General features: G+C 43.3%; 1 protein-coding gene across 6 annotated transcripts in view; it reads left to right on the top strand.

Moving 5' to 3' along the window:
• GRM5 (glutamate metabotropic receptor 5) overlaps nucleotides 1-26,208 on the top strand; it is a 327,880-nt gene that overhangs the window by 250,640 nt on the left and 51,032 nt on the right. For all 6 annotated transcript variants that reach the window (XM_037889517.2, XM_037889525.2, XM_043528671.1 and 3 more), the window contains exons 4-6: nucleotides 7,155-7,390; nucleotides 18,629-18,875; nucleotides 23,117-23,285. In XM_037889517.2, the coding sequence (XP_037745445.1) occupies nucleotides 7,155-7,390; nucleotides 18,629-18,875; nucleotides 23,117-23,285 (652 nt within the window). The remainder of the gene's footprint in view (nucleotides 1-7,154; nucleotides 7,391-18,628; nucleotides 18,876-23,116; nucleotides 23,286-26,208) is intronic.

Raw genomic sequence — 26,208 nt, 5'->3', positions numbered from 1 at the left:
TTTTTTTAAAAGATCCATAAATGGTGATACAATCCTTCAGGATACTTCCGTACATTACAATGTGATGGTTTAATAAGAAAACACCAGTCATTAGGCTGACAGCATGGAATACAAAGACAAAAGTTAAAGAACCGGGCAAGTGGACGAGATGACATGATCCTGAAAATAGTATCCCTTGCTGTGTACGTGTGTCTAGTATACTAGCAGCAGTAATGTCTGTTCATTGCATAGTCATCTTTCTTTTACTGATAGTCTTCTGTCATGACAAGATGATGAATGAGTTATATGCATGACCACGTACCTCGTAAAAATTGCCGTGTGAGCCTTTTACCATTGCTGCTAGAACTGTTTATTTTTCCAAGCAGCCAGGATTTCCTGATGATCCACCCTAGTTATAACTCCTTGTGGTAAGATTTTAAGAAAATTTGCATATGGCATTTGATTTTTTTTTAAATCACATTTCTTTGCACGCACACACACCCACACACCATATGCATACAAAGGCAGAGTTAAGTAAAGGATCATACTTCAAGCTACACAGAATTCTTTATTGCTGTCCCACAGTCTTTCCAATGGGATTTCCTTCTGATCTCAACCTTCTCACCTCGTGGCAAAGAGGTGGGCATCTCTGCTTACCATGCCACTTTGATACGTGCTAACAGCCAGGTCCTCAGCTTGGGGTGACTCCACTGATTTACACCAGTTGGTGATCTGTCCCCAAACTTGGGACAAACGTTTGAGGGTGTAGAGAGCCACAGACAAACGTGGTTTGAAGGGATGAGCCAGAGGAGGAGTGGGGCCAGAAGCAATGGGAGCACATCAGTTCTAGGGCTTCAGTAATGTCTTTGGCCTGGAAATTCAGAATCTTTCTTTCCCTTCCACCCCCTCTTCTTCTCTCCAGTACACAACCAGGCTACTCAGGCTGAGGTCAAGAGCCATCCATCCTTACATGAATATAGACATAAGCTATGAAACCAAGACAGAAATGCATTTGGCACTGCCTATTCCAAGCTAAGTCGAGTGGTCATAAAATGGAGAACTTGCCCAAAGAGTTCAGCTTCTAAGGTAGGGGCCTGCATTGTTTTAAATGGAGAAACAAATAGAGTGATGCAGCCATATACTCCATGTGCTTTGCAGTGCATAGTGAGGGCAGGTGCTGGTTTGCACTGTAGGAAAAGGGGCAGAAATCACTAGTGCACATACTCTAATGCCTAAGGCAGTAGCCAAAGCACTAGACATAGCCAGGGAGAAATAAAGTAGGGTGGCATTGTGGGGAAAAGAGATGAGAGACTAAACAGAAGTCAAATGCTCCACCCAAAAATACCCGCACAAAACCTCTCAGAGAGCAGATGGGAGTGAAAGTACCCAGCATTCCACAAATGACAGGCATGGAGATTGTTTCACTCCATGCATCTGATGAAGTGGGTTTTAGCCCACGAAAGCTTATACCAAAATAAATTTGTTAGTGTCTAAGGTGCCACAAGGACTCCTAGTTGTTTTTGCTGATAAAGACGAACACGGCTACCACTCTGAAAGGAGAGGCTTGTGTATTTACTGAGGACATGTCTACTCTGTCTGTGATATTTCTGGACCCAGCAGAGAAAGACACAGACACAGAGGGAGCTGATAGAAACACAGCAGTGTGCTGTGCTTACTTTATTCTGTCTGCAAAACTGAAACTAACAGGAAAGTGAGATTTTGAACGGGGGAGGGGAGAATGCTCAAATATTTAAAGGGATGTGATATCACATTCTTCTACCCTACCTTAAAACACTTCCCAAACACATATACATTATCATTTACATGGCTAACAATAAACACCATATGACCTAACTAAGAGTGGCAGGTGGACTTGAATTGCAAGGGATTATTCTGCCCTGGAACAGCAATTTACTAGCTAAACAATTTATAAGCTCAGGTGCACAACTGGTTTTCACACTGTCTTGGGATATTGTGGTGATGGTGGTGTGGCAATGTCCTGAGAAACAATAACAGTAGGTAGTAAGAAATCAGCTAGATTGAGTATGGAATCAACTGGATCCAGTACCAGAGATTCTTCCACCAAATTGTTGATATTAGGAGTTGTAACAAAAGTGGTTCAATAGGAGGATCAGAAAGTCCTACTGGAACATCCCTGGACTCTGGTACTTGTCAAGGCTGCAACTGGTTCATATATGATTTCCATAAAATGCTGTTGGATAATTTTACCATGAACCAAACAGATCCTGTGCATTTCACAAGTTCTCCAGGTACCCATTTCACTCCACAACTGTAGCTGCCAGCTCACACCAAGTTTTCAACTTGAAAAGAATATTGACAAGTCTCACATTGAATACATGAGGCAATATCAGGATGTAACAGGTCCCAACAGGTACGCAAAGACCACCTCAAGAAAAGAGTCGCAGGTGACTCCTGGGTACCAGCATGTGATATGTTCCTGTATACCAGCAAGAAATTGTCCCGTTTCCGCTGATGTCGCAAAATAGACTTGTTAGGTTTTAAAGTATGCTCTAGCGTTTGTACAAAGTGTTCCACTACTGAGGCTTCAGAGCAGAGGCACAGGTCTGGGCTTGCAATACTTCGGCTGGCTGTCAGACTTATCAGTAATTTTCACAAAGACAATGCTCAAGCTCTTTTTCAAAAACTTTAGAGTACCTGTCCAGTATTTCCTGAAGATTTTTAGGTGCTTTTGTGATTACCTCAATAAAAGTCCAAGTCACCTTGAGCTTCTCAAGCCAAAATCTGCCAAATAATGGTGGATACTTTCCTTCAGTCACACATAAGAGTAAAACAAATGATTGTCCATCCAGCTGAACTTTCACCTGGAGTATAAGTCTTCAAAATCATGGATGTTTCTTCCAGAGGAACTTGTGACAAAGTCTGTTGATAGGTAGATGCAGAAACCAATGAGATGGCAGCTCCAGTATCAAGTTCCATTCTTGTAAGAACTCCTTCAATCAAAGATGTAACCCAGATGCCATCTCTGAATCCAGCTTGCAATAACACGTGTCGTGCTAAATCCTGGTCAATGTCACTAGAGCTCTTGTCTTCTTCCAGATTATGAATTTCCAACTTCCGTCCTTTCTTAGGTTCAGTTGTCATAGATGTTTTCTTGAATCTATAGTTACTCTTTGTTGCTGATCGTTGAACTTTCCCACGGCTCATAGCAATGTGTCCTTTCTTCTGGCACTTTCTGCAAATAACCTGGCATGCCCAGCAATCCTTTTCAGCATGTGTAGTTTGTGCACTACAACCACATGGAAATTCCTTATGTTCCCATGATCCTCTGTCTCAGTGATTCATGAAATGAAATTTTTGGTTCACATTAAATTCCAGAGAATCCTTCTCTGTGGTCTCCATTGCAACTGTACTTCAACAGCCTTTTTGTATGTAGGCACTTACACAGTGAATAACGTCTTCTGGACCTGGTCACTGCATTATCCAGAGACTAACTGGTCACGCAGGGCATCACTCACTGTTTGTCCAAACTGATGGTGCTCTGACAACCTCTTGAGAACAACATCAAACTGTTCTACTGACTTCCCACTTCTGTGATGTTGTTGATGAAATTGATACGTTCTGCTATCACTGATGGAATAGGAGAAAAATGTCCCTGAACAGCTGCAATAATTGTGGTATATGTGGCAGTGCCAGGCACAGTTGGAGATAATAGGTCACACAGCAGTCCATGTCTTCTTACTCATCATTATCAACAAGGTTGAAACCCATTGTCCATCTGGAAAGGTGTTGCAGGTTACAAATTGCTCAAAATGTTTGAGGTACACCGCCCATGACTCACAGTTGTCATCAAACTCACCAACATTGCCCACAAAAGGTGCCATTTCACTGCCCTCCTTTGACCTTCATGCCTCCTGGACATCTCCTGCCACAAGGAAACTGTTTTTATTTGTTACTGCACTATTTGTACCCCCTCTGCTGGCCATGTGCTTACATGGCAAACTGCAGAATTTTTCCTTTGGCTGTACTTGGTCTCCATCACAGTTGCCAACTTTCACGCGGTAAATAAGCACCCCAACTTTCACAATAAGCCAAAAATCAAGCTAATCCCATTTCAAAATGAGGCCAAAACAAGCCAATCCCTAAGAACCGCAACACTCTATGTGACTAGATCGCCCCAGCGTGAGTCTGGGACTGTGGTGGATCCGCTGTGCACCCCGACTCTCTCCCCGCTTACCCCTGCTTGCCCCTTGCCCTACTTGTCCCCCCCACCCGTTTGCAGGGAGGTGATCAAAAAAAAAGGCAAAAACTAGGCAACAAGCAAGTCACAAGCCAATTAAGCCAAAAACAAGTCCAATTTCTGCATTTTTTCGTGGGTTTGGCATGTCTGGTCTCCCTCTGCTGGCTATAGACCCTCAGTGCAGGCTGCAGGCTATTTGTCTGGCTGCCTGCTTGCACATGGTCAACAAAGATGGCTGTTTACTTCCCCGTCACTGCTCTGTTTGAACAGTTCTAGCAGTATATGCAGAACTTGTATCCTTTGTTCCCTTTTTATTTACCTACTTGCCCCCTCTAGCTGGCTGGTTCCCAGTGTCCCAGGAGCGAAGAAAAGCAGTCTGACACCCTGGGCCTCTAAATGAACTTTGTCCCCTTTTTCACAGTAGTATTTATGTACTTTTTCTTCTTCGTGTTCAATCAGTGGGAGCACTGGACACTCCTGGGATATAAATTCCTCGTCATCGAATGTTATATTTCTGGATCCAACAGAGAAGGAGATAGACACAAACATAGAGGGAGCTAATAGAAACACAACTGTGCAGTGCGCTTGCTTTATTGTTCTGGCTGCAAAACTGAAGCAAAGACAAGGGTTTGCACTTGGGAGGGGAGAGTGCTCAAACATTTAAAGGGACAGGACACTGTTGTTTATCTAAATTCTTACACTGTTGCACCCAAGTAGTCTTCACATGGACTGATTTTATTCTCTGGGCTGAAGCTGCTCTAGACCATTTATCTACTGAAAAGATGAACCCCGTTTCGTATCTTAGTACAACCAGCATTTCAATAGTTACAGCATATGCACTTACCCCTTTCTTTGTGCTGGATGCCTTCTTCTGGAGTCTTCTGTACCATTCTTCATGGCCATTTGCTATATCGTGCATAACACCCTTTCCAGTGCACCTGAAGGTTGCTTTATTAGTACTTCTGTATCTCTTTGCACGCATATTTTCCTCTCTCATTTTCCTCCCTCCATACCTTTTACACCTACTCAGAACATAAGGATGTTGCCTGTAAAATTCTGTTAAATATCTATATTTCATATGAAAAATCCCTAGTTCACTGATGTGCAAAGAAGCTAAGATGGGCTATTTCCAAGGTTATTGAAACACGGAGTCAGTTCATGGAAAACATGTGGCCTAGAATTCTCATTTATAATGTTCCAAAACTTTGATCATTAGTATCCCCTACGTATTTTATCACTATTGCTTTAACAACCCATGACATTTACTATAGAAATAAGATCCTTTCTAAAGGTGTGGCATTGGGTTTTTTAAACAATCCTGTACAATTCTATAGTATGGACGTAATTCTGCTAAGATGATTGAAAAAACCCATAGAAGAGCTGCTATTTGTTGTTCAGTTCTATAGGACTTTGCTATATGGGGTGGAAACATTTAAAATCTTGCTGAACATGAGATGACCATTTTGAATATACTAAATCTATTTAGATAATTCCTACGTTTAACTGTTTGAAATGTTTTTTTTTTTTTTTATCATAGCACCAAGACAGACCTGTAAATGATTCCAGCCCTTGGACTAGTAAATATCCTTCCGGGGAAGCTAGACTTTTTGCCAGAATTGATTCCCATTAGCATATTCAGGAACATTAACTCCTGTTTCCAACCCTAATATGATCTTAGTCTTAGGATACATTTCAAAGCAGCATGCTGCACATCTCTCTGTGATACCAACTAAAAATCACTGCTTACCTCTTTTCCTTCATAAATGTATCTCATTCTTTCTTGCAGTAAATAACTCATTTTACCCTTTAATGTTTATTTTTAATCTGAAGCACTTTCTTTCCCTTCATCAGATTATTAGTTCTTTCAGGCAGTTCTTTTTGTTCTGTGTTTGCAAGTACAATGTTTATAGACCTTACAATCTATGACCCCAATCCTGTATTGTGTAGAGGACAGACAGACTTCTGTGCTAACACAAAGCCCCACTGAAGTGAATAGAGGTCATGCAGTTCCAGCAGTCTTCCTGCATGTTACAAAATGCATGATGAGGGCAAGAAACCCTCTATTTTCCCCTGTGAAAACTAAGATTCTCCCATAATCCCATGGCCTCAGAAGCTGGGGCTCTATGAACAATACCAAATATAGCAATCATGATAAAACAGCCATAGATGGCAACGCTATGCTTAGATATGTAAAATTTGGAGGTGGAGCCAGATGAAACTTTCCGAATTTTAATTTTTCTATGGAAAATTGTTTGTCAAAATTTTGAATTTCTGTGAAAGAAAAAAAAAAACTTGTGCATGGAGAATTCCACTGAAATGTTCATGACTTTTTTCCTGTATTTCTACCAGCTCTGCTTGGAGTTCAGAGTCAGAGTTCTGGAGGGATTTTAGGTGAAATAAGTGGAGGAGAATCGCTAGCGGACTGCTTGATGGCCATTATCATTTGGTAGTTTGCCATTGGCATCTCAGTTTACTGTGATGTTGTTTTAGCCATGAATCTAAAAGACAGCTTCCTGTCTGGTTTTTGCAATACCATTACAGATTCTGTGAAACTTTCGCTAAGTTGTCCCCTGGCTAGAATATCCCCAAACAAGCACCATCCCAATGAAGTCAGCAGGGCTCAGTGCAGTGCAGTGCAGAGGTGCACATGCACACAGTCAATTTCAGGACTGGGGCAGTGGCTTATAATGCTGGTCTGGATTCCTTGGGATACAAGCTTAAGAATACACTATATAAATAGAAGATGCTGATTACAGCTGAATGCTCAGTGTAAGAAAATAGAAGATGCTGAATGCTACTAATAGAAGTATTACTGATACTTCACCCTTCAAATCTCTGGTGTGAGTGTGCATTTATTTGCTTCTATTGCTATTTGAAAGGAGCACTTCCCTTGTTCTTTAGAATGGTGCAAGAAGCAGTAGCTTCACAGTGTTTTCTCTCTTTTATTTCTCTGCAGTGACGGCTGGGCAGACAGGTACGATGTGACAGACGGGTATCAGCGGGAAGCTGTTGGTGGAATAACGATCAAGCTTCAGTCTCCTGATGTGAAATGGTTTGATGACTATTACCTGCAGCTTCGGCCAGAAACCAATCTCCGAAACCCCTGGTTTCAGGAATTCTGGCAGCACAGGTTCCAGTGCCAGCTGAAGGGGTATCCACAAGAGAATACTAAATACAACAAGACTTGCAACAGTAAGCAGCTGGATTTATTTATGTATTTATACGTAAAATCACTAAGGTTAAAGCCTTGATTTAACTAGATAATACCATGTTGAGGCAGCGAGGTTTGCAGGAATGGAAGTCAGAAAGTCTGGAATTTTAATCCCAGATCTGCCACTGAGCGGAAGACTGGTCAAGAAGTTAGAGTACTAGCCTGCTTATGAGACCTCAAGTCCAGCTCCCTGACCTGACACTGATTTCCTGTGTGACCTTACTGTCACTTACAGTAAAAATTCTCAAAAGTATCTAAGTGGTTTAGGACCCTACATCCCATTTTCAAAACCAATTTAGGCACTTAAGGGCAGATTTGGAAATGTATTGAGGTGCCTGAAAATGCAGAGAAGCCGCTAGTGGGATTTTCAAAAGTGACTAGGCCCCCAATTCCCATTGGTTTCACCGGGAGTTAGAGGCCTAGGTACTTTTGAAAATCTCACAAGGTGCCTATCTGCAGTGACCAAAATACATTTAATTAAGTCCCTTCATAATTAAATCTAGTTGAAAGTCAGTCGAACTTAGGCTCCTGAGTGCCTTGTCACTCTTGAAAATGAAATGTAGGCTCCTAATAATCTGTTCGCTAACAATTTGTGAGCAGAAAAAGAAGGGCTAAATTTGTCAGACTGGTCTCTCTGAATAATTGCTCCAACTCCGGCGCTTTGTCCAATGCTACCACATCCATGAACTCTGGAAAAGGAGCAGACTCGACCAGGCTAGAATACCCTTAACTGCTTCATTGTCCCTTTTTGCATGTCATTAACATAGTTCCGTATGGTAAAGATTTAATGGTGACCTCTATTCAGACACCATCAATCTGTCCAGGTTGTTTAAGCTGTCCATTTCAATATGCATTGTTTTGTAAATATGTTTTTTATGCTCAATTTCATTGGTCATCATGATGCTTTAGTGTCCTAAGTTTTACTCTGATCTAACCATCTTGTGTTAAAACTCGCAAGAGGGGAACACAAGGCTTGGCTAATAACTCTGATGTTCACCTTGCAGAGTTTCTTTGAATGTTGCCATCAGGAGCAAGAGGACTGGGGGCTGCAGAGGTTGGCCTCAAATCCTTGCGTTTTTCTCACAATAGCTTCCAGTTCCCACTGTAGTAGCATGGCTTCCTTATGAAGTCAATGAGAGCTCAGCACCCCTGAAAATCTTTCCATTTATTTAGGTGCTTAAGTATGGATTTAGGTGTCTGCCTTTAGGCACTCAAATGTGAAAGTCTGGACTTAAACTTCTGTCCAGGTCAATTTCCTCATTTATAAAATGTGCTCACTGCAACTCTGTGCAATGGGTCCTTTGTCCAGCTGACTGAAAGAACAAGGGTTGTAGCCCCTCTAGGAGCTTCCTCTGCTATTGGTGACAGAGGGGGAGGACAGGGAAGGCTTACCTAGATCAAGCAGAGAGGAACAGGAAGTGGCCATACCAGGTTCGGTGGAGGGTACTGACCTTCCAGGTGACCAGAGGAGGGTGTGGTATTTGTACCCCGGGCATTTCCAGAGCAGCCTTCTCTTACTGGGATCTCGCTGGCACCATCCACCTTCCCACCCATAGAATCAGAGTCAGACCGGATGCCTTCAGGAACCATGTGGGCATTACACTAGTCACCTCTTTCCTTGGGGGCCAGGAAGGAATTTTTCCCTCCCTGTCAGACTGACTGAGACGGGGTGGTTTTTTTCACCATCCCCACAGTAGGGCTGGGGAGGGAGGTTCACACATCACAACTTAGTAAATTAAAAAATGTGGCAGGTGTGCAGTGCATCCCTTAAGGAAGCTGCAGGAGGGGGATTCAGGAAACCAGGTATAGCAGGAAAACAGCCCCCAATAACTCCCATATGAGGGGAGGGCACTGGGATCCGAGCAAGGGGCTTGCTGTAGCCAGGATGGGAAGTGGGAAATGGGGAAACAGTTAAGGAAATAATGATGACCTGCATTATTTATTGCCAGGTTCTCCCAAATATTTCAAGTGAGTAAAGTTGTGGCCTAATTGTACCACAGACACTGTCTCCTGTTCTTCTGGCATGATTAGACAAAGGGTGATATTGATACTTGCCCATCTTAGTAAAATGCTCTGAAGCCTATGGCTGAAAATAATATATTGTTGATGTGTCATATGTATCATGCTATGAGAGCAGAATTTTACCCTTAATTTCATCTATTTAAATATTTTCAGCTCAATAGGAGTTGCATAAAAAATTATTACAGTATCTTCTAGTGACCCCAGTCAAAGGACTCCCAATTGTGCTGGCAGATGCTCAGAAAATTTAAAAAAACACAACCGCTACCCAGAGACCACATAGTCTAAGACAGTGGCAAGAAGATATCAACAAGAAGGTGGGATGGAGGAAGTGGGTGAGGTAATAGTTAAAAGAACAACTTGGTGAATAAGCAATACACTTAGGTCACCACGAGTGCAGAATTTGACCTATAGTCAACAACTTCATTTTAATTCAGTAATGTCATATTGAACAACTATTGATATAAACAATATATTTTTAAAATATTGAAATAAGTAATAGGAGTTATGGCCAAAAATTTGCATATGTGGATGCCTAAATCTGGATTTTGCTACATAAACGTAGTCTTCCATGTTTGAAAACTCTAGCCCGTGCTTTCAAATCCCTGTATATTGAGATGATGAGATAGATTCAACCTCACAAATGGAAAGTGTATAGATTGTGATGGAGTCCACTCACCGCAACAGTGCCTCCTGCTGGCCATCACAGGGATTAGCTCTGTCAGATGGAGTGCCCTCTCCAGGTGATGTCTTTCCCATCATTGAATCTGCCTGCAGACCGGCCTCAGTCCAACTACCGCAGTGTCCTCTTCATGAATTGGCCCTCCAGCTGTGTCACCATCTGTGTTTTCCCCCTTCCAGGTGTGCAGTAGCTCAGTTCAATAGTCTAGTCACTTCTCCAGTTGCGAGTGGCAGAACCCGGGCCTGTCCACTACTCCGGGTCCCATCCCAGGGACATTGTAGATAGCAGCCTCCTGAACTTCGCTCAATGGTATGTCAATTCTTTGGGCCATTTCCCTGCAGCTCCAGCACCTTCGTTGCCCTCTTCTCAGGGTATTCAGCCAGCAAGTCCCAGCAGCCAGCCAGGAGCTCCCTCTTGCTCCCCTGGTCCCCCCAAGCAACTTCTCTGTCCAAGGTGCTACCCTTCCTGCAGCCCACTAGGAATACAGTTGTCACTCCTTGGACTCCCCACAGCAACTGACTATCTCTGGCCTTGCAGATCTTTTTATGTGAGTCTGCTGGGCCCTGACTGGCTGCTCTGTGCAGCCTCCCTCCACTTGGCTGCTTCCTGTGCAGCCTCCCTAGGCTGCTTGGAGGACTCACCTCCACGGCTCCTTTCTGGGACAGGGTCTGGCAGGCCCATGAGGCCTCCATTAAGCTCTTGCACTCCAGTGTGGGGTGAACATCCTATCGCAAGATTCATGAGTAATGCTAGCCTTGTAGATCTCATTTTATAGTAGCAAAAAATGTACACAGTCATTGTTACACAGTCACTGCAAAATGAAAATGTGATGTTAAAGTAAAGAGCACATGAAAAACAGCCTCAAATGAATATAGCTTTTCTTCTTTCATTTCTATCAGCTTCTGATATGTTTCCATCTCTTCACATATACTTTGATTCATGTTGAGGTTAACATTTTAGCATCAAGCCATTTTTCATTTGCAGATTGAGTATATTTACCTAATCCAAACAGGCGCCACTGCAACTGCTGTTGCAAAGTACATTGATTTTCCGCCCAGCTAGAGCGCTACTGAAAGGGAGAAGTGTGCAGACTTATCTGACTTCATGCTCAATGTTATCAATTCCGTGTCACTGGAGAATTGATGTGAGCCACCTAAGTAGACTAAGGGTCAGCGTAAAGGATTTAAAATACACCTTGAACTGGAGACTTTCCATAGCCCAAGAATACTTGGGGTTTTACAAGAATTGGAATGTGCTTCCCCTCTGGCACCAGTCAGATGCTTTTGATTAACCAAGGCCCCAGTTCAGCGAGGCAAGTAAACATGAGCATAGGTCTAAACAGCTGAGTAATTCCACTGAAGTCGACGAATCGCCAACACCAGCACCATGTCACAAGAGGTTAAGCCAGCCCCTTGATGTTATATAACTTTAGCCCTTTGCAGCCTGAGTATATATCAATGTCTTCCTCTTTCTCAAAAGAAAATATACACACAGAGTTCCAAATTCCTAGTGCCTTTTCTTCCGAGCAACAATGTTTTCCTAACACATCTTCGCTCTAGGCAAACTGAAACCTCACCAAAATAAGGCATAGAGTGGATGCATGGACGTTACTAACAAAACTGCCATTGACATCAATGGGGCAAGGAATTTATCCATTGAATTTGCCAATCTGTTGTTGTCAGTCTGGAGGTCTCTAATATGGGGGCTTATGGTTCAAATAGTTACTGTTTTGTTTATTTGTATTACTGTAGCACCTAGGAACCCATCGTGGACCAGGATCCCATTGTGCTAGGCACTGTACAAACACAGAACAATAACATGGCCTCTGCCCCCAAAAGCTCATAGTCTAAGTATAATGCAAGAGACAACTGATGGATACAGACAGACAAATTGAGGAGTACAAGGAAACAATGAGATAACATTGCCTCATTATGATAGCCATTGGTCTCATCACATCCGCTGTCTTGTGTCAAGTTTTTTGTAGGCCTCATAGCGAAGAGGCTTTGAAGGAGGCTAATGAGGCAGCTTTGCAGATGTTTACAGAGTGCTCCTCCCATGTGTGAGGAGCAGCATGGGAGAAAGCAAAAAGGGGTTTGTTGGAAAATTGAATAGGTGGGTTTGTTTCCTTCTTTTTAAATTCTTCCCCTATGTGAATGTGCAAGACAGAGCAAGTAAATCCTGAAAATCATGCAGCATGTAATAGAAAAGAATCATATATTTTCTATGGACATTTTAAACCAGCACATGGTATTCTACCGCAGGGGCATGGTTGTCTATTTAATAATTCTATAGGGTGGTATAAAAATAGAATTTCATAATTGTTCTCCATTAGATTCTACTGATTGTTTAAGAGTAATTTCTATTGAATGCTACTGGTTTCATCCTCATTACCATCTACAGGAAGATCCCTACTGAGGATAGTACTTCAGTATGTGCCAAAGTGTACATTCATGTGTATGTTCCATTCAAAGAGAATGGGACTTAAGTACATACTTGGAAGTTTTAACTGTATGCTTAAATGCTATTCTAAATGGGTATAGATTTAAGCATCTGCTGAAGTGCTTTCTAGAATACGGGTCTAACACCCAGTTCAGCAATGTATTTAAGCATGTGCCTTACCTTAAGTACATGCATAGTCCCACTGAGGAGAGTGGAAATATCTTTATGCTTAAAGTTAGGCATGTGCTTAAACAATGCTTGGTGAACTGGCCTCAGATCACTTTAGACTTTGTAAAAGAATTAGAGTTGCAGGCCAAGGACAGAGTCTGGATCTAGGTCAAAATTTTCCCAAAGTTTGGGAGTATTCTGATTTGGGACTTTAATACAAACAAATCTCCATTTTTTAGTGTTTCAGTATTGTTAAAATAATCTAAAAACCAAAGTGAAGGAAATAAATTTTCTCTAAATACAGAGCCTTGATGTATTGCAGACCAACAGCCACATGCTGTGGGGCAAATTTGCCCCTCTGTGGCAAGTGGAAGCAATCACATGTAAAGGAAATGCTTTCCCCAGGTACAGAAACCAGAACAGCTAATTCCCTCAGATTTCCTTTGACGATTGCTAGCCACTTCTGTGAGGAGCTAAGCAGCCTCATTACAATTTATCAGGTGAACTGAGTGAGATCAAATGTGTAATGAAAGACTGGGTAATAATTCTATAAAACAGCAGCACAAAGCCCAGTAACAAGAGTTCCTACAACTCAGAGTAAAGTTATTCCGTTTTCAAGCCATCATTGGTAATAAGGCAGTTCGAATATCATTTTAAAATAAATATTATTGCTGATGCATGTCAGATTCATTCTATCGGCCACTTTAATTAACAGCACAGTTTGTGAGCTGTTAATTTTGAGGCTGAGTAATTGCGTGCATTGTAATGTAATACGCTTGTTCAATTTTCCACTTAATTTCGATTACTGTGGATTTTACATGTAATCTATCGTTACAGTTATTACGCCTATTATTTTTAATTAGGAAAAAACATTACCTCAGGAGAATGAAACAAATAATTAGCAGGTTTAAAAAAAAAAGTTCATACTCAGTCATAGACCGAGGAAATTTGGTTTTCAGAGAAGCTGAGTGCCCACCACTTCACCCAATGTTCACAGGAGCTGTGGGAGTGCAGCACCTCTGAAAATCAGGACTGGAGACGAGAGAAGGGAAAGATCTTTTAGGTCACCTTTCATCTTTTGACAGTATGAAATGGTTTTCAATGACAAAACAGTTTTATAGACATATTTTCCCCCAGTGAACTTTCGCACCACTCCTACGTTTTAGTCATAATTAAGGACTGGATTGTCATCCTCTCATCCTCCTCCAGTAAGGGCCAAGCACATTGGTGCACTGCCCAACAACAGGGAAGGAACCAAACTGTGCTTCTCAGAGCCACAATCTGGCCCCTGCTTCCCCAAGGTGGATGAAATCTGAGCTAATTCTGTTACTGGCACAGATTACTTCCCACTCTGTGCCATCTCGGGTGCTCTGACTGGTGCATTGGTGGGGTGGAGGCTTCAAAGGAGAGCGTGGCCAGTGCCACTTGGCAGCAGCTACTTCCCTTATGCACGGGCCCTGGGGATGTATGTAGCCCCCTTTTGTTCCCCAGTGCAGGCACACAGCAATCTTTCATAAAGATGGTCAGGAATTTTTTAATGACATGATTTCCACGAGACAAAGCCGATTCATGGAGAACAAGACATTTCACAGAAACATATTGGTTGTGATTACACTTCTGTCAGGGAGGTTTCTCAGGTCCAGGATGGACCCCTAAGGATTAATGTGTGGTTGTAACCAGAATAGTGACTGTTTGGAAAAGATATTGTAGAGCTCATTGTTTATTCTCCCTTATGACTGCCCACATCACAGTTATTCCCATTACGTATGAAATTGCTCGCGACAGTTGCCCCCCGACAGCAATTCCGGGCCACCGGGCAGAAGAGTCAATGGGCCCCCATGTGCGGACGTGGTCCACCTGACATTTGGGCGTTTGCTGTGACTGTGCTGGCTGGTGCCCAGCGAGCTGCTGGCTGCGCTGTTGGGCACACTCTTACAGCATGGCCAGGGCTTCCACATGCACGCCCGGTAGGGTTGCCAACGGTCTAATCGCGCAAACCCAAAGATCCTTGCCCTGCCCCCTGCCCCACCCCTTCCCCTGAGGCCATGCCCCTGTCTCACCCCTTCTCTGAGGCCACACCCTCTGCTCACTCCATCCCCCCCTCCCTCCGTCGCTCGCTCTCCACCCTCACTCACTTTCACCAGGCTGAGGCAGGGGATTGGGGTGCAGGGTGCAGGCTTAGGGAGGGAGTTTGGGTGTGGGAGGGGGTGCGCGGTGCAGCAATTCATGAATGATAAAGATGGCTGGAATGTAGCTGACAGTTTTGCCGATGATACGTGAGGCTGAGTAGCATCCAGTCTACTCTCTCTTGGCTGGATGAGCGCTGCCAACATGTTGTTAACACTCGGAGGTTATAAAAGAAACCCTGTAGGGTGCCTCTCAATGTGACTACGACTAAAGTAGGCCAAAGGACCAAGCTAAAAAAAAAGGAAAAAAGTTAAGCAGCCTGACATTCAGCATAGCTAATGTTTGCAAGCGTGCATAAAATGCTGATTAACGGCAAATCAGATAACGCAATGGGACACAACGGGGAATGATAAGATCTTGGAAGATAAATTAATGGATGCTGAAGGTTATTAATGTCATCTAGCCGTAAATATACTCTGGATAGGAAGACCAATGAAACTGAACAGGATATGCAAGAAGTAATTTAAAAACAATAAAGGAGAGACATGTATGAAAGATGAAACACCAGGAAGAGGGAAGCAGCAGAAAGATAAGGAATTAAGGTAAGAGATTAGTACTGTATACTAGAAGTAAAGCAATAATGACAAATAAAATCTTCAATTAATGCATTTTCCAGGGACATTAAAATCAAGAGGTCACTAAAACACAGGAACATAGGAATTGCTCTCCAATTGGTCTCACTAATAGTTAGTTAAACATTCTCTTAATGCAGCATGAGGTTTTATCTCCCCTCCAAGACTTTTTTGTGGTTGCATTAATTGTTATATTCTCAGGGAATATTCTTGTCAGGCACATACATGCCCAAACCCTCTCTGAGGAGAGACAGTGTCAGAGCCAGGTTTTGCAATGGGGGTGGGGTGGGGGGGCGAAGAGTCATTGGTGTTGCCACTTTCCATTATACCTTTTGGCTTGTTAATTTCACACCTGTTGTCATGCCTGTGTATTTCACACATGAGATCGATCATGCCTGCTGCACCCACCACAAACCTAATCTCAACCCAGTGTGGAGGGGGGCCCCTGGAGTGGTTGACGGGGGCAGGGCTGGAAAGCAAGCCTCCTGCACATTCACCAGGCAGCAGTGGCTCCTGTCTTATGAGACTGGGCCTGACTCTCCACGCTGACCTGGTGACAAGGATAGCAGTGCCTTTCAAGTTTGGCCTTGCTGCCCCTAGGTCATGAAGGAGGGGCAGCTGGGCCAAATTTGAGTGAGTGGCATTGCAACATGGCTCAGTGAATCACAGAACAGGAGCTGGGCCCAGCCGTACAGGACAGGAGTCGCCACTGCTAGGCGAGTGAAGAACAGGCTAGTTCTCCAGCATCATGTGAAAAGTCATGTCAGATACCTCCTTTTGTAATTGGACAATATACCTATGGGCCGCTGGACCGGGGTGGGTGTGAGGGGTCAACAATGGAACTAATTGTGTGCTTAAAATTTAGCACGTTTGTTCTTTTTTCCCCGGATTGGGATTTTAGATTGTAAAATATTCAGAGCAGCACCTAGCACAGTAGGGTCCCCAATTCAGCTGGGGCCTCTAGATACTGCTTTAGTATAAATAAAATAATAATAATAATAATAACTGATTGGGATTGTGCCAGAAGATCTGATGTACTGGAAAACATGAAGATATCTGGAAATGGATGAAAAGCCAAGTTCACTATATGGGAACCTTCCAGGAGGTGCGGGTTTGTGTTTGTTTTGGCTGCAGTCCTCTGGTGAGGAGCCCTCCCAATCCTTGTAAACTCCTGTCCGGCCTGCTGCCTTGCACAGGTTTTAATTCCAAAGGAGGCAGCAAAACAGATCCAGGAGCCATTACCTAGTATATTTAAAAGCTTGTTAAAAGGTGGAAGTATTGATTGAGCTGGGCAGGTTTCTTAAACAGATCCTAACTCTCTTTAAATGTGTTAGGTACTGAAGTCTTTCATGAGTCACAGGTTTGGGTTTGATGCTCATTCCTGAAATTTAGTCAGTTCATTGTTTTGACCTTTCACCAGTGGATACAAAATCCCCTGAATAGAATGTGTCTGAGCAGAATGACCAAGTTGGCCAACTTTCAAATTTGATGTATTTATTTAACCAGAGTCAGGTTTCCTTACAAAAGTTTTCTTCATAAAGTTGAACATTCTTTCTAACAGAAAAGGATCACACTAATTTTCTGAATGAGTAACTTGTCTCTTGTGAAGGGACAGATGAGTTAACTTGTCCTCAGAACCCAGCCCACTACAGATGTGGAATGCCTCCCTCTCCCATTAAACCGTAATCTGCCTCCATTTACACTTCTGCTCCTCACTGCTTCTCTATTGGCGTCTTCATCAGGGAGAGGGGCGGTTACTGTCCCTAGGATAAGGCAAAGAGAATGCATCAGGTTGGTGTGTGGAAGAGGAAACCCTGCAGAGATGGGACTGAAGAAAAGGAAACCCCACATTAGGGAGGTTATGAAGAGCGGAAGGCTGTTATGGTAGCCAGGAATCCCATGGGAGCCCTGGCCACACCCTCTCATCATCAGCCAGGTGGACTGCAAGAAGGAGAGACAGGCACTGTTATTTCAGCTGCACACCACTGGAGATCCACGTAGGGTGAAGTGATGCTTTTGCAGGCAGCTAAGCTAGCTTCAGGGTTGCTCTGCACTTGCAGTGCAAGGGATAATCTAGGCTATCTACATGTGAGGCCTAAAACTAGTGGTTTGTGTCCTTTAACACAGTTACCAGACAAAAATTCTACAGGGTCGACTGACAGTTAGATGCTCCTTTCCAATTCCACATATCCCATTAACTTCCAGACCTACTACCAAACATAGAAAGATTCAGTTTTGAGTAACTCACAGAAGCCATAATCCTGAAAGGTTTTGAGTGTTCACAACTCCCAGAGATTTCAGCAGGAGCTGTGGCTACTACACGACCAGGTAGCAGTATGATATTAATAAGACCGCTTTGCTGACAGAATGTCAGTTTGCCAATTCCACTCAAGATTTCATTCCCATGGTAGCATCTTGGCTTGTAGTGGATTTCTCGATTCCTTACATAAAAACATAAGAACGGCCATACTGGGTCAGACCAAAGGTCCATCTAGCTCAGTATCCTGTCTTCTGACAGTGGCCAATGCCAGGTGATTCAGAGGGAATGAACAGAACAGGTAATCATCAAGTGATCAATCCCCTGTCGCCCATTCTCTGCTTCTGACAAACAGAGGCTAGGGACACCATCCCTGCCCATTCTGGCTAATAGCCATTGATGGACCTATCCTCCATGAACTTATCTAGTTATTTTTGAACGCTTGGTTTCTCCATAAATCTGGAAACACAGAAGATGATACATACGGTTCCTATTACATAGGCACCCTCTGTGGCACACCAACCACAAAGGGCTGAATCAACTAGCTTTGAGGTCAGTGGAAAGAATCTCATAGACTGTGGTCACTTCCTGGGAGCCTCCAAGTATTACAGTATGTTATAATAGATACATACACACACAAAATATAGGGTGAAAGAGGGATAACTGAAAATGAGGATGCACAGATTCTATTGCTTCATTGAGATGGAGACCAACAGGATCATGAGATGTTTAAAAGAGGACCTGTTCTCTCCACCCTTTATATATATATTTATACTGCTTAGTGTCTCTTAAGAGGGTTTTTAAATATTAATAATAGATACACAGCAAAAACGTTTGAAGATTCATCATGTTTTTGTCTATGGCAATGACTAAACTTTGTGCTGTTTCCTAACAGGTCAGTTGACTCTCAAAACGCAACATGTTCAAGATTCTAAAATGGGATTCGTAATCAATGCCATATATTCTATGGCGTACGGTCTTCACAACATGCAGATGTCACTATGCCCAGGCTATGCGGGTCTCTGTGATGCCATGAAGCCTATAGATGGTCAAAAACTCCTGGATTCTCTCATGAAGACTAACTTCACTGGGGTTTCTGGGGAGGTGATCTTGTTCGATGAGAATGGAGACTCACCAGGAAGGTACTGTGAATATTTATCAGAAAGCGCAATGCCAGATATGCTGCTTTGTTATTTACTCATGATTTTAATCATGGCCATAGAGGGCATCCCCAACAAGATGCTCACTCACCAAGGGAAGGGCTCCAGGTTGACTGTGCTCTTTACTCAGTGCGGGAATGTGGTTGCCAAGAAGTCCTGCCTCACTGAGTGTACACTGAGTAAAGCATGGCTCTCCATGTGCAAACTAATGTATCATATAGAGGAGGAAAGGTTCTAAAGACCTCGTTACTTAAAAACATAGACCTGGTTTCTGTGATCTTTCAGCCCAGTGATAGACACATTATTAAATCCAGCTCTAGTTATAAAGATTGGGCAACATTTTCTTTTCAGGTATGAAGAAGAAGAAGCCTTTTTAGCAAGGTCTACCTCTATTTCCTAGCTTCTGCTTTGTCTTCTAGCTGGACTGGTCCCTAGTTCTTTCAGGACTCCAGCAACTGTAGTTAGCAATAGTAGGAGAAAGAATCAGAACTCATCCCCACCTCTTCCCTGTCTTAAATATCTGCATTAGGGTTGCCAACTTTCTAATTCCAGAAAACCGAACACCCTTACCCCGCCCACTGCCCTGCCCTTTCCCTCAGGCCCTGCCCCGCACCTTCCCAATGCCCCACCCCCGCTCACTCCATCCCCCCTCCCTCAGGGACGGGGAGGGATGCAGAGATGGGGGATGGTGATGCATGGGGGTGGGACGTGGAGGGATGCAGTGACAGGGGGATGGGAGTGCAGGGGGTAGGATGGGGAGGGATGCAGTGAGAGGCATGGGGGTGCAGTGAGGAGGATGGGTGCCCGGGGGGGTTGGGACAGGGAGGGATGCAGTGACAGGGGGATCTAAATTGGTGTTACAATTGTTACTGTTGTGCCTCAGTGCCCTTGTGTTCAAATAAATAACACAAATACTCTTCATGCCCCAGAGAGCTCAAGATTTTGACAATACACAACAAATGCTCGATCCTACAAGACGCTGGGCATTCTAGGCTGGAACTAACAAAGCCCTTAAGCATATGCTTAACTTAAAGCACACAGGTAGGCTCATGGAGGATTTAAATCCATTTGTTTAGGAGATATAGAAGGAGAACACTTGGAGAAAACAAAGTAACATGTAAGGAATTGTCTTTCATAAGAAGAAAATTATTAGCTGGTCAATATTATGGAAACTCTAAAGAAGGAATTGAAACCCAAGTAAAGAGGGCATTAGTGTTCACACTGGACTTTAGCAACAGGGTAACTGCAATCACCACCTTCACCATGCCAATTCGTATGTTCTGAAACTGAGTTTGCAATAAGTATTTTGCCTGTGGATTGGACAATGCTGGAAACTTACATTAGTGTCTGGTCCCTGGCTCCCGAAAGCACCTTATAGTCCCCGCAGCATTATCTCAAGCTAGTTTCAATGTAGCAGTAGCTACTGAACAACCAAGGTAGGTAAAGGACTTCATAGCACTGGGAATTTCTGCCAGTCCTATTCTGAGAACAGGACTTCTGCGAGATATAGAATGAAAAGGGCAATAGTTCACTATATTTTATTAGGAGTTCCCTTCCATTTTTCCCAATGTGATGTTTGCACAGAGTTCTTTTGTAACTACTTCAGGTTTCATTGTCTTTGGCTCCAGAAGACTGTGAAATATTGGCATTAAAGTTTGTCCTTCTGAATGGTGATCCTCATAAAACAGTATTATAAGGAGTGTTGCAATATTCTAAGGAAGCTAAGTATGGATCCCATAGGTACTTCTGGGACAGCTATTTTTTTAAATCCCCAAAAGGTCGTCTTTTGCCACTTATCCCAGTGCCAGGCTGTACCATCATCAGGCAACATTCTGAGTGGAGCATTTAATTGTGGGGGAGTGGCTTTGATTAGCTGTGATAACGTGCCCATGAATCTCTCTGAAAGACCTATTTGTTTTGGGGTCTTTCCATTTCTACAGGTGATCCCCCTTTCTAGTTGAGCTCCTTCATCATTGTGTATGTGTCTTACATAGTCATACAATGACACATTGTGTATGTGTCATTCAAACCAACCTAGCATTTCTTCTTGCTTAATTTAAGGTTTGTTTTGTTGCCACACTGCACAAGATTAGACAATCTTTTGTTGAAGTGGTGATCATTTTTTGCCCAAAAGAGCAAGGAAAATAAATATGACCCAGACCCACTAAAACAGTGGTTCTCAAAGCCGGTCCACCGCTGTTCAGGGAAAGCCCCTGGTGCGCCGGACCGGTTTGTTTACCTGCCGCGTCCGCAGGTTAGGCCAATCGCAGCTCCCTTGGCCTGCACTGCTTCCCGCAGCCCCCATTGGCCTGGAGCAGCGAACCGCGGCCAGTGGGAGCCATGATCGGCCGAACCTGCGGACGCGGCAGGTAAACAAACTGGTCCGGCACACCAGGGGCTTTCCCTGAACAAGCAGCGGACCGGTTTTGAGAACCACTGCACTAAAATACAACTCTTCTTCCTGGCTGTGTGGTGGATTAATTGTTTCTTCTGGGCTATAGTGTTAAACCAGCTTCTGATATCACTCAATAACACTTAATCTTACCATCAGCTTTTACTTTGTTTCTCGGTGGCACAGGACTTGATATGGTGCTTATAGCTCTGCCACTGACTGACTGTGTGACTTTGGTCAAGTCTCTTCATCTCCCAGCCTCAGTTTCTCCATCTGTAAAACAGGCATAATGATATCTTCCTTTAAAATACTTTGAGATCTGTGGATGAAAAATGCTGCGTAAATGTTTTGTTTATGATGTAATTGTTATGCTTTTGGGAGCACACTGGGAGCTATATCAGTGTGATGTACTATATCCCCACTGAGTCCCTGTGTGTTAAGCACTTCATCAAAACATTTTTGTCTTGCTTAATAGACCTTTAAACTAATGCAGGTGACTCACCAACCTGTGCATACAGGGAACTCCCATGTTACGCTTTGAGTAATATCTGTCCTTTTGTAAACATGACAGAGTGGCTTGGCTTTGTGGCCCCATTTTTTGCCCACTGTCTGCAACAATTTTAATTATCAATTTAAGCACTTAATAGTCACTAATTTTTTTATAAATGCTTGCAGTGACTATGTTGCACTCAACTTCACTATCTATTTTGAAATTAATTGAGCATTTGCTTTCATAGTCATGCACTGATGTCTTGTGCGATCTTCTTCTGTACAATTAAGATACTCAGTAAGGGAGAGGTTGTTAGCATAACCTTAAAAAACCACACTACTCTCCAAGTATGTTGTTGCCACTAACTGAACCCTAAAATTACTAGGCTAGCAGGAGGGATGATTCAGTGATTAGGGTGCTATTCAGGGACTTAAAAGGCTTGGGTTCAAGTCTCAGCTATCCCAAAGGCTTCCTGTGTGACCTTGGGAAAGCCGCTTTGTGCCTCAGTTCATCTTTAAAAGGGGCTAACAGTACTTCCCTACTTCACCTGGGTGTTGCGAGGACACATACACTGAAGACTGTCAGTCACTCAGACAGTACAGTAATGGGAACCATAGAAGAACCCCAGATAGAGCTCACAGTGATTAGAGAAGAACATTTTTCCTTTTTTATTGTTTCATTTAGTGCGGTGGTTCTCAAAGCCAGTCCGCCGCTTCTTCAGGGAAAGCCCATGTCGCGCCGGACCGGTTTGTTTACCTGCTGCGTCCTCAGGTTCAGCCGATCGCGGCTCCCACTGGCCGCGGTTCGCTGCTCCAGGCCAATGGGGTCTGCGGGAAGGGCGGCCAGCATGTCCCTTGGCCTGCGCCGCTTCCCGCAGCCCCCATTGGCCTGGAGTGGCGAACCGCGGCCAGTGGGAGCCACGATCGGCCAAACCTGTGGATGCGGCAGGTAAACAAACCAGTCCGACGAGCCAGGGGCTTTCCCTGAACAAGCGGCAGACTGGCTTTGAGAACCACTGAGTTAGTGCATTTGGCAGTACTTTGTGTCTAGTCAGTTTCACTGTTTCCCCTGCTTTGTGTCAGTCAGTTTCTCCCATACTCTATAGGGATCTTTCACACAGCAACAGGGGAGAGAAAAACTTTGTTTTAAAAATGATAGGATAATATGCTTATATAACTACAACAATAGGCAGGGGAGACTCAGTGGTCCATGTAGCACTAGAAAATACTTTTAACTTTTTTTTAGTTAATTAGATTTTGATTTGATAGTGCTCCTTTAAATCAAAAAGATTTAGTGACTGTATCCTAAACTCAACTGTTTGTTCATTTTGTGTTTTGCAAGGTATGAGATTATGAATTTTAAGCAAATGGGGAAGGATTACTTTGACTATATCAATGTTGGAAGTTGGGACAATGGTGAATTGAAGATGGATGACGATGAAATATGGTCAAAGAAAAATACTGTCATCAGATCGGTCTGCAGTGAACCCTGTGAAAAAGGCCAAATAAAGGTAAATAGGGTGCTTTTTTATTGTATTGATGTATTATTTGCATAGTCGTGAAATGTTACCCAGAATGTTTGTCAAAATTTTCAACCATAAGAACCTAAAGTTAAGACCTTAAACCAGTTTTGGCACCTTAATAAAAAGTGCAAAAAGTTGTTTATGTGATTACTGCTTCTTGCTACTCTTTTCATAATTGTCTCATTCTTTTCTTGTGCTCCCCTATTGTCTGTCTGTATCCATCTGTTGCCTCCTGTTTTATACTTAGATTGCAAATTCTTTGGGCAGGAACCATCCTTTTGTTCTGTGTTTTTGTACGGTGCCTAGCACAATGGGGTCTCAATCCCTGATTGGGGCCTAAAGGACCAGCCCAAAGAAAATAAACTCATAATAATTATCGTCATTTAGGTGCTAAAATCTGGATTTAGGAATATAACTTTTAGTCACGCAATTTTGAAATTTCTAGCCTTAGCTCTTAAGAGCCCTTAATTTCTTCTTATTAACAATAATACAGTAAACACAGGAAAAATTTGTCATTTATTATTAATAATAGGTTTAAAGGAGAATCTCATGAAAAGGTAAGTAACTTGCTGGATTTGCTAAAATCACAACTTTGTTTTGCTTTTGTTCCTTTTTTCATTAGCGGTCTGCAGTCTGCAAGTTGTGTTAGTCTATAATTAAGGGGGCAAAGGGACTCCCCCTGAATGAGAAGATGCAATGGCACAATTTGACATCTGTTTGAAAAAAGCACAGGAACATGGACATGATTCTGCTCTCAGTGAAAGTGATGCGAATCAGGAGTAACTCACCGAAGCAAAAAGAGATAGCAATGTGTGATCCGAATCAGGCCATGGTCTGCAATAACAATAAGTGTTCATAGGGGTTAAACTTAGTGATCTAGCTTCAAAACAAGCAATACGTGTGGCAAACAGCGTCACTGTACTAGAGATAGGCCCAGGACACAAGTTTTGGAGCTGGGTCTAAACCTTCTGAAATTTCAGGCATGTTTGGATCCAGGATTTGGTTAGTGCCAGACTCTACTCTTCACCGTGGATCCTAATTCAGGAAAGCACTTAAGAACGTGTTTAAAGTTAAATGTTCTGCATCAGGACCCATATCTGTAATCCTCTTTCTTTTTACATTTGATTGTTGAGTATAAATCCCAAATTTTCTTTCATGGACAAAAGCCCATGTGCTAAAACAGGGGATGAGGCCTGGCTCCATTGAATGAAGTCAACAGAAGTTTTACCATTGACTTCAGTGGAGTCAGGATTTCACCCAGGGAATCTAGATGCACACAAAGCAACAGTGTCCCATTATACAGCAGCATCCAGCATGTCCCTTCCTGTATGGCCTTATGCAAACCAAATACAGTACAACCCAGAACACCTGAAATATTCTGGAGACATCAAAACTCTTCGAATAATCACAAGAACGACCAGCAGGAGAGTGGCCTGGGGGAAATAACTGCAGTTGAAAAAAGGAGATTTAGTTAAATAGGGTTGGATAAATTGCGGGAGGGGTTACAGTGCAATCAACTGCAACTGACAGCAGTTGGATGTTAAAAACCAACTTTCCACACAAACTTCCTCGTGGCTGGACTTTACAAAAACTAGACAAGCCATTTACAACACACACTTTGCTTCTCTACAAAAGAAAAAGGACACTAAACTATCTAAACTACTACATGCCACAAGAGGCCACAGCAATGGTTCCCTTAACCCACCCAGCAATATTGTCAATCTATCCAACTATACTCTTAGCCCAACAGAAGAATCTGTCCTATCTTGGGGCCTCTCCTTCTGCCCCTCCACCCCCACGAACATGATACAGTTCTGTGGTGACCTAGAAACCTATTTTCGACATCTCCGACTCAAGGAATATTTCCAACACACCTCTGAACAACATCCTAATCCACAGAGACCTTCCTACCAACACTACAAAAAGAAGGATTCTCGGTGGACTCCTCCTGAAGATCAAAACAACAGACTGGACTTCTACATAGAGTGCTTCTGCCGACGTGCACAGGCTGAAATTGTGGAAAAGCAGCATCACTTTCCCCATAACCTCAGCTGTGCGGAACACAATGCCATCCACAGCCTCAGAAACAACTCTGACATCATAATCAAAAAGGCTGACAAAGGAGGTGCTGTCGTCATCATGAATAGGTCGGAATATGAACAAGAGGCTGCTAGGCAGCTCTCCAGCACCACTTTCTACAAGCCATTACCCTCTGATCCCACTGAGGGTTACCAAAAGAAACTACAGCATTTGCTCAAGAAACTCCCTGAAAAAGCACAAGAACAAATCCGCACAGACACACCCCTGGAACCCCGACCTGGGGCATTCTATCTGCTACCCAAGATCCATAAACCTGGAAATCCTGGACGCCCCATCATCTCAGGCATTGGCACCCTGACAGCAGGATTGTCTGGCTATGTAGACTCCCTCCTCAGGTCCTATGCTACCAGCACTCCCAGCTATCTTCGAGACACCACTGACTTCCTGAGGAAACTACAATCCATTGGTGATCTTCCAGAAAACACCATCCTGGCCACTATGGATGTAGAAGCCCTCTACACCAACATTCCACACAAAGATGGACTACAAGCCGTCAGGAACACTATCCCCGATAATGTCACGGCAAACCTGGTGGCTGAACTTTGTGACTTTGTCCTCACCCATAACTATTTCACATTTGGGGACAATGTATGCCTTCAAATCAGCGGCACTGCTATGGGTACCCACATGGCCCCAAAGTATGCCAACATTTTTATGGCTGACTTAGAACAACGCTTCCTCAGCTCTAGTCCCCTAATGCCCCTACTCTACTTGCGCTACATTGATGACATCTTCATCATCTGGACCCATGGAAAAGAAGCCCTTGAGGAATTCCACCATGATTTCAACAATTTCCATCCCACCTTCAACC

The sequence above is a fragment of the Chelonia mydas genome, chromosome 1 (assembly GCF_015237465.2).
Source record: "Chelonia mydas isolate rCheMyd1 chromosome 1, rCheMyd1.pri.v2, whole genome shotgun sequence".
Taxonomy (NCBI): Eukaryota; Metazoa; Chordata; order Testudines; family Cheloniidae; genus Chelonia; species Chelonia mydas.
The sequence above is the reverse complement of the archived record's forward strand: the minus strand, read 5'-3'. Positions and strand labels throughout refer to the sequence as shown.